The sequence below is a fragment of the Coffea arabica genome, chromosome 7e (assembly GCF_036785885.1).
Source record: "Coffea arabica cultivar ET-39 chromosome 7e, Coffea Arabica ET-39 HiFi, whole genome shotgun sequence".
NCBI lineage: Eukaryota > Viridiplantae > Streptophyta > Magnoliopsida > Gentianales > Rubiaceae > Coffea > Coffea arabica.
The window spans coordinates 19,802,908-19,811,012 of record NC_092323.1 but is presented as its reverse complement, the minus strand read 5'-3'; the positions used below and the strand labels follow the sequence as shown (position 1 = coordinate 19,811,012).

At 36.2% G+C, this 8,105-nt stretch overlaps 1 protein-coding gene and 1 long non-coding RNA gene across 4 annotated transcripts; one reads left to right on the top strand and one right to left on the bottom strand.

Annotated features, from left to right (window-relative positions):
* The first annotated feature begins 706 nt into the window (after positions 1-706).
* Positions 707-1,209, top strand: LOC140011441 (uncharacterized). Its single transcript, XR_011818597.1, has 2 exons — positions 707-814; positions 956-1,209. It is a non-coding gene; the product is annotated as an uncharacterized lncRNA (long non-coding RNA).
* A 1,066-nt stretch (positions 1,210-2,275) lies between these two features.
* LOC113702389 (uncharacterized) lies at positions 2,276-7,527 on the bottom strand. Of its 3 annotated transcripts, none has more exons than XM_072059255.1 (6): positions 7,310-7,527; positions 4,350-5,550; positions 4,168-4,212; positions 3,988-4,086; positions 3,578-3,742; positions 2,276-2,751 (listed from the first exon to the last, which is right to left on the bottom strand). In XM_072059255.1, exons 2-6 carry the CDS (start codon positions 5,523-5,525, stop codon positions 2,602-2,604), a joined length of 1,635 nt encoding a protein of 544 aa, XP_071915356.1. In that variant the 5' UTR covers positions 5,526-5,550; positions 7,310-7,527; the 3' UTR covers positions 2,276-2,601. The 3 variants fall into 3 exon arrangements, with proteins under 3 accessions (XP_071915356.1, XP_027079378.2, XP_071915355.1); XM_027223577.2 differs by having other exon boundaries at positions 7,366-7,524; XM_072059254.1 differs by having other exon boundaries at positions 4,350-7,058; positions 7,366-7,507.
* Between the last annotated feature and the right edge of the window lie 578 nt (positions 7,528-8,105).

Genomic DNA, 8,105 nt, shown 5'->3' with positions numbered 1-8,105 from the left:
TGTATACCATCTCTCATCTCCCAAGAACCCTCTCTCACACCCCATGTATAAGGCTACATGATGCCCCTTGTGTCTCCTTGTGTTTCTCCTTGTGTGGTATACCAACCCATCTATTTATAGGGAACATTACTGCCAAAAAACCAAACAACAATTGGAAACCAATACTATTACCTAAACTAAATAAAATTTCTTGGCTACTACTTCAAGTAACTAAAACTAATTAGGAAACTAGTTACTTCCACACAAGATAAGAAATCTACCTAAAAGAATTTAAGCCAATTTCCTAACAAAAGGACTTGGCAAGACTTTCAAGAGAGATTTCTTATTTATTATGCTTCAAAATTCTCTTGAAATCTTTCCATGTTGGACACAGTTTGTCTATTATGGAGCTTACAAAAATGGTTTCATCCATATGCATATTATGTTGAGTGAAATAGTTCAAAAGTTATCTCAAATTTTTGAAAATTGTTTCATAATAGGCCTTGAATCTACTATTTTATAATTATTGAAAAAAGAAATAAGGAGCTTCTTACTTATAGCATCTTCTAGCATGTATTTCAATTCGAATCTCTCATAAAGTTCCTTTGTAGTTCTTTTTTTTTTTGTCAAAAAAGTTCCTTTATAGTTGGTATGGTGTGGTAGACATCTAAGTCTATCATTTATTGCATTAAGGATATGGCTTCTAAAAATTTCATCATTATTGTGCCATTTTTGCTTCTTTGTGATTTCTTCAAGAGTTTTTTCATCTCCGTTAATCAGTCTGCAACATGGAACATTTGATTCAAAGGGTGGAGAATATGAGTGGGTTCACAAGGTGATTCCCGCTTATTTTTTATTCTGCAATAATGCTTGATTTAGCTATAGGTCTTCATTACTTATACAGATATTTATCTTTTTTGCCTGCATTGAGCTAATTCATTTTTCTGCTCTGCTTTGTTTATCTTTTGAATACCAGCCGGAAATGGATACTAGTCGCAGAAGATTTTTCTTGTGAGAGAAATGTTGTCCTACTGGGTAAATAGGTTTTAGTTTCAGGTTAAGAACAAGTTAAAAGTGTAGCTTCCTGTGAGGATCTGTGAGCTTAGGTCTTATTAGATCTCCAGCTCAGGTTAGGTATGAGATATTGAGTTTTCAAATTGTGTATCCACATTGGTTATTTATCAGCTCCAATGCAAGTTTTGGAGATTTTCAGCTTGGTGCTGGCAGTCCTTTTTGTCGTGTAGAAATGTTGTTTTATCCTCCCCCCCTACCCCCCCAACACCCACGTCTTCCAACCAAAAAACCCCCCAAAAAAAAAAAAATCCCCCCTCGTTGGACAAGTAGGGGAAGCTTCGTAAAAAGGGCTTGTTTAGGCAAAACCACGAGAAGGTTGGCTATTGTGACCGTGTCGATCTTTGAATGCATTGATTGTACTGATTTTAGTTAAATTCTATGTTTATCAGCTCCAACTCAAATGCTTGGAGATTTTGAGTTGGTCCAGGCAGTCTTGTTTGTTTTGGCCTTTTGGGTGGCTAGTGATTTTAGGCGTAGACTTGTTTTTTTTTATTTATTTTGGACGGATAAGGAAATCTCATAGAAATGGGTCAATTGCAGTGAAAAATTTGTCGTACTTCAACAGCAAATGAGTAGCTTTCTGTGTTTGAGCTGAAGTACTGAAGATTTATCTTGAACTCTTATAGGTGGGGTTGCTCAATTATTGGTTGAACTATCCATCATAAGTTGTTGGTTTTGGTTGTCTTGGTAATATTTTTTTCACTTCATTAAAGGTTCTTTGCATGGAAACATAGAGGGCCTTTACAAACAAATCCTAGATGGAAACCACATTAAACGCGGGAAGAATAGAAAGGATGAAGCAAACTAACATCAGCAGTTCCTTATTCTGGGGCCTAAGTCTTGGCAACTAGATGACAGGGCTGTTGTTATGATTAGTATTGTACTGCCAACCAAATTTTGGTTAATATTGCAAAAGAATTTAAGCATTCGTACCAACCCGGGTTCGGTCAAAAATAAAAAAGAATGGTAAAAAGATTTCTAAACGATCTAAAAGAAATTATTTAACAGCATGTGAATCATAAAAAATAAATAGATGAAGTGAACAAATACTTGAACTCCATTTCGTTCAAAATTCTTTCCAACTAGACAAAGGGATTGAAGTGTAAATTATTTATTTCTTTTTATGTAGAAGACTTTTTAGTTTTCGAGATGCTTATAATCTTGTTACCAATTTGTTTTATCAATACAAGTGAAATATACAGTCAACCGGTAACATCTTACATGCCTTGAAAACTTTCGAACGTGTAAAATTTGTTCAGTGGAACAGAAATCACGTTTTACTTTACAGAGTTTTAGAAAGATACAAATGTTACATTATTTTAGATGTAAACAATTTTCCAAGGAGCACCAACATCTTAACTCTCCTATCCTATCTTTTACCCTGCCATCTAAATTTCCACTTAGAAATCAGTTATTGCTTACTAAACTGAATGTAGCTAAGAAACTATTTACAATGAGAAAAGGAAGGCGGTGCAAAAGCATGACCAGACTCTGTAATTTGTACATGGGTATGTTATTTAGTGTCCTTGTATAGCTTGGCAGTTGAGCTTAGGACGACAACGAAGACTGGGATGGTGCAGCTGAAGCCTTGCAAATGGGACACCAATTCTTCAACCGTAACCACTGGTGTATACATACCAAGTGATAACCATGTTCACATCCCAGCTTCCCAATTTCATCGCCTGCTACATACTCTTCCTGCAATGTAGGTGCTTTTCATCAATGTTTGAGTGTGCATGGAAAGAATTCGAGTATAACTGGCAAATCAGTTTCTCCAATCAGAGAAAATCATCCACCATAGGAAAACATGGATGAGGTGTCAGAAATTCTGCAAACATTCAAATAGGGCTAATTCTAAACCAGGGAACCTTGTAGCATTATCAAATTTGTTGCAAGCTACTAATGCATCATTGTTGGAACAAACGAGAATCATGCATCAGAGTCAACTGGTTTCCCGCAGTTCCAATCTCAATTAATTATACATAATTTTGCACAAGCAAATTGATGCAGCTGAAACAAAAGGCTCATCATCATCATCAGCTAAGTTGAATTTGAAGCAAAACCGACTGAGGTTCAGCCAGAAGAGAAACAGGCAAACATGCACACACATTTAAGTCTTCACAATAAACGTTCTCTTTATTCATCTTCGGCCTTCCTTTCTTTTCTTCCTTTTTTTTTCAAGAGGGGGGGGGGGGGGGTTGGGGGGAGGGATGGGGGTTCTGCATACATCAGATTTATATTCTGGTCCGTTTCTTAGGGAATTCATTTTTCAAAAAAAAAAAAAAAGAGAAGAAGATAACCTACTCCCACTGGAGCTCTTTTAGAAATACTGGCCAACATTGCTAACTTAATCCAAGCTTACCTCAAAATCTCTCATCTAGGATGACCACTGATGGTAATTCTATGCTACAGTTAGGCTGCTTCTATCTTGAGGGCCAAAAACTTTTTTAACAGTAACTACTCAAAGCGCATCCAAACAAAAAGCATTATTTCAAGAGCATATATTTGGTAATGAGGACACCACCTGGCAAATACTGCATCTAATATCAGCTTCATCCTCACTACATCCAGCAGCCCCAACATCTGCCGTAGCAGTCTGGTATATGCTTTTCGTGATGCATTTAGCAAATGCCTCTTCTGAGAATGCTGTGCTCACAGTACCCATCCTCTCCTCTAAAGCAAGTAATTCCTGTCAAAAAGGAGTACAGAAACAGTCAAGAAGTACGAAAAGAGGGCATTGTACATCAGTGGCACCAATTTATAGCCAAGAAACAAATAAGAAAACTTTCGTGATTAACAAAAAAATGCTGATTTAAAAGACAATTGTTATAAATTCAAGTTAGTACAATCTGGTTAGCCAGAAAAGGAATAAAAAGTAGTTAGAACAATATTGTACTTAGTGATTCCAATCTATTGCATCTTATGATAACCTACCTCGTACGACATGTTATCAATGTCTAATCTCATATCTCTGTGCTGGTCGTAGAAGTTAAGGTGGCCAAGAAATAAATCGTTCTCCAAAGCAAGTAAGTGCTGAGTCAAAATGGATAAGAAGTAAAGTCAACATACAAGTGCCAATCTGCACAAATCATAAAGTTGCCAAAGATTGAGTACCTCATACTCTTCATCTTGTCCAATTCTCTCAAGAGCTAGTAGTACCTGCGCCAGAATGAAATAATACAATTTACTAAAAATTGCCAAGGCAAGATCAAGAAAACAGAACTGGAATATTGAGTTCTCTGTTAAGCACAAAAGAAACAAAGGAGTGTGCTTCTTCGGATGAACCAGAGAAGTACCTCAGCAACTCCATTCAGGTTATGTCGCCGCAAAGCATGAGTAATACCATGTTCTGTGGGCGTCAAGGACATTATACCAGTTCTCGCAGATAGTCTACAGGAGCTTGAAGCATTTGAAGAACCTTCCATGGAAGATTGATAAGATAAACTATGTAAATTAGCACTATTAGGAGTTTCAGGTCTAGATAATTGTGCAATACCGCTACTGGATTCACTGGTTAATAAAGCATTTCTGTTGTCAAGATTTGAAAGCCCAATCCTAGTATTTGAGTTCAATGCCTTCCGAGTCCTCAGAGGTGCAGTGTGAGAATCACTATTTGAAACCCAGCTTCTACCATGTCTTGAGCCAGCGACAGAGATTCCTGTATTGAAGGTGGAGACATGTCCATCTTCAGAACGAGCCATGCTACCTCTTCTTCCTGAAGAAGATGCACTACTTTGTGCTTCAGGACCTCTTTTTCTTAAAACATCCCTCTTAACCTTAGATTCTGAGGCTGAACCACCTCGTGGGTTAACATCAGATATTGAGTTGCATCTTAAATTTCTTAAACCATACCGACTCCCATTGTAGTTCCTAGACCCTGAAGCCATGCTATTTGAGGTAGAAATAACAGATGTAACAGAGGGACCAGGAAGAGGATTTTGACAGCCAGACGGAGGCTTGTGACGAAATACTATATGAGATTTATTACTTGATCTTGTGCTTGAACTCCCTACTTCTGTCAGTGTGACTTTACCAGCACTTGAATCTTGTAAATCAGGCTGAAGTACCATGTTATTCCTATTTACTAAAGGGATGTGTTCCGTAACATCTGGCTCACACCGAACACCACAAGATTCTGCAGAATCATTGTCTAAGTTAGACAAAGATTTCCTAAAAGAATCAGAATCACGTCGTGATTTTCTTCCATTATTAATTGGAAAACAAGTCTCTGGGGAGCTCCTAGTAATCTGCTTGCCATTTGAAGAATGACCAGAAGGCCTTATATTTTTGGATTTGTCAGCACAATCACTTTGATTACTCTTTCCATATTTAAGTCTTCCATTGCATCCAAGACGATTGCAAAATTCAGCATTTTGATCTCTTTTATCAATGGTATCCCTGGAAACAAGTCTAGATCCTTTTCTGGGGACAACCACCCCAACTCTGTGTCTCTTACCAGAAAACTCATCCATCTTACTTTACTATCTACCCTTATTCCTGTATGAGCAATAACATATTGAAGCAGTCAAGACCTTCATATAGGTTTGACATCTAAATCAACATAAAACCAGCTCTCCCTTACAAGCGAAAAGAGATTATTTTCCAAAAAAAAAAGTTGTAGTTGAACAGCATTTAGACAAGTATTAAAACAATTAATCGTGGTTTACCAATGAAAAATATAGCAGCAATTAATTCCAGCAAAGTTAAGCTTCAAATTACCGAGTAACAAGAACTAATGTACTATACAAGTAGATTCCAGATTAAATTCAGGAAGCAAGCATCTCATATAACAAACTGGGAGTAATTGCGTACACTCAGAAATTCCTGTTATAATAAACACGAGAAGTCATATTCAATAGAAGGGAAAACAGAATAATAAGCGTGACCCATCTTCAAGAGGGAAGCAACATTGAAACAAAAAAGACAGGCAGAAATGCCAGTGGAGGGAAAAATCCACATAGCATTTTTGCCCAAGAAATCAGCTCAGTCAATGATTTATTGTAGGTCGCATAACATTCTTCGGTATTCATATGCACCTAGAGGAAAGTTCTAGATAAAGACCGCAATCAGACATGAAATGATAATTATCATTAATTAGCTAAATTCTTTTCCTACATTAATAACAATAAAATTACCATAAAGGAGCAGGAAAACTCAACTCATAAACTGCATCCTAGCTGTGGTTTTACTGCCTAATAACTATGGGGAGGGAAGGCCATTCCACATCACTAGGATCAGATAGTAGGGCACAGCATGTAAATGAGGTACGTAAACAACAAGGCAATCCATCTTCCATTAAGGTAAGCCAGAGTTCAGGTACCATAATGGCTCACTGGAGATCTGTCCTTACTATAGCAACAGGCACATATTAAAACGACACAGCAACTAACAGTACTTACATACAAAACGCAAGAGCTCCTCTAAACTAATTGAAGAGCTTAAACACAAGAAATTCCTGTAGAACACACAGATATCGAAATCATACAGCAACCTTCAATTTCCTCATACAAATACATACATGCAGTTTCTGGAAAAAGAGAGTTGCAGTCAAATATCACATAATACACAAACAAAAGTGGCTTATTACAGAATACCACCATTATGATTAATGATCATATGATTATAGATACTCAAATACAAAAGCAAGTCATATAAGAATCAGCATACCACAAATACTGTTCAATAGAATGACGAAACCAGTAAAGGACAGGAATAAAAACGAAAAGAAAAAAAAAAAAAAAAGGATGGTCAAAGGACAAACTTTCCGCAAAATATGGCATCAAAAGCTCTTGATTATAAACGGAAAAAGGTTCCCACCAATTTAATCCTTAACCAAAGCAAATAAAATTGGCTTCTCCAAAATCATCCCATAACCAACTTATTCGACAGAAAACCAAGAAACCCACATATATTGCATAAAAACATCAACCATCAAATAACAATCAAGACAAAAACCAAACAAAAAAATTCAAACAAACGAAAAATTCATATCTTCATAGGCCAATCTGCAAGTAAACATTACAAACAAATCAATTAACAGAACTAGCTCATAACGATCAATCCATTCCGACTTTATTTGGTGGAAAAGAATAAATTAACAATATCGACTAAGGACTAGATTCTGTTCCCCTTTTCCCGTTTTGTCATCAGAAACCCAAATACAATACAAAATTTCACATACGAACAAAGACAAACGGAGCAAACCCATATCAGAACACCCAATAAAAACCCAATTGTAGCTGCCAAAAAATGGTACCATGTCTTTACTGGTTAATCATCTGAATAAAGAATAACAAACTTTTCGTTCTCTACCTTTCTTGTTGTGATCAGTGAACGCTATATGGAAGGAGGAGAAGGCCTTTTTGTATCGTTTAATTAGAGAGAAAGCAAGGGAACAAAGATAGGAAAGAAACGTGTTGAGCATGGAACGATCCGATGTCCGAGGCTGGAGGAAGGCTACTACTACTTCTAACAAGAGAACGAGAAGAAAGAAGCCGTAGCTATAGTATGAGTTAATTGTAATATACCCCTTGAAATATCACAGGCTTGTATTTTATACCACGAAATCTTAATTCTATACGTATTATGTAAAAGCAATATGACACTTGGTTCAATTGGTAAGGCTAATAGAAGCTCGGATTCAAATTTCACTTCCAATAGTCACTTGTTGGTAAGCAATCAAGTAGAAAACAATCAAGAAGAACTTTAGTCACTCAAATGCATCAAGTGCTGCCCTGACCTTGGAATCAAACAACCTTCCATTCATCTTAAACAATTACATAAAACAAAAACAAAAAAAAAATTGTTTGACAAATTTTTGAAGCTTAAAACTTTTGTACTTTTTTTACTTTTCATTTGCAAGATTTAATTTAAGACATTATTAATTTAAAATTTTGTTGGAAAAGTTGGTAAAACTAGTGTCTTAATTTGAAGTTTTGATTACTTAAAAAAAAAAATCTTGTTGATCAAGGGTGACACATAATTAAGATGGACAAAATAGCATTTAGTACCACATACCACTATTTTTGACAAATTGTTCAAGTCAAATACTT

Bases quoted from the DNA above. Each gene is read 5' to 3' on its own strand.
- LOC113702389 (XM_072059255.1), bottom strand. From the start codon at position 5,525: ATGGATGAGTTTTCTGGTAAGAGACACAGAGTTGGGGTGGTTGTCCCC. The intron at 4,087-4,167 runs GTACTCAATCTT...ATTTTGACTCAG, and splicing joins GACAAGATGAAGAGTATGAG to CACTTACTTGCTTTGGAGAA. The intron at 3,743-3,987 runs GTAGGTTATCAT...CCTTTTTGACAG, and splicing joins TTGATAACATGTCGTACGAG to GAATTACTTGCTTTAGAGGA.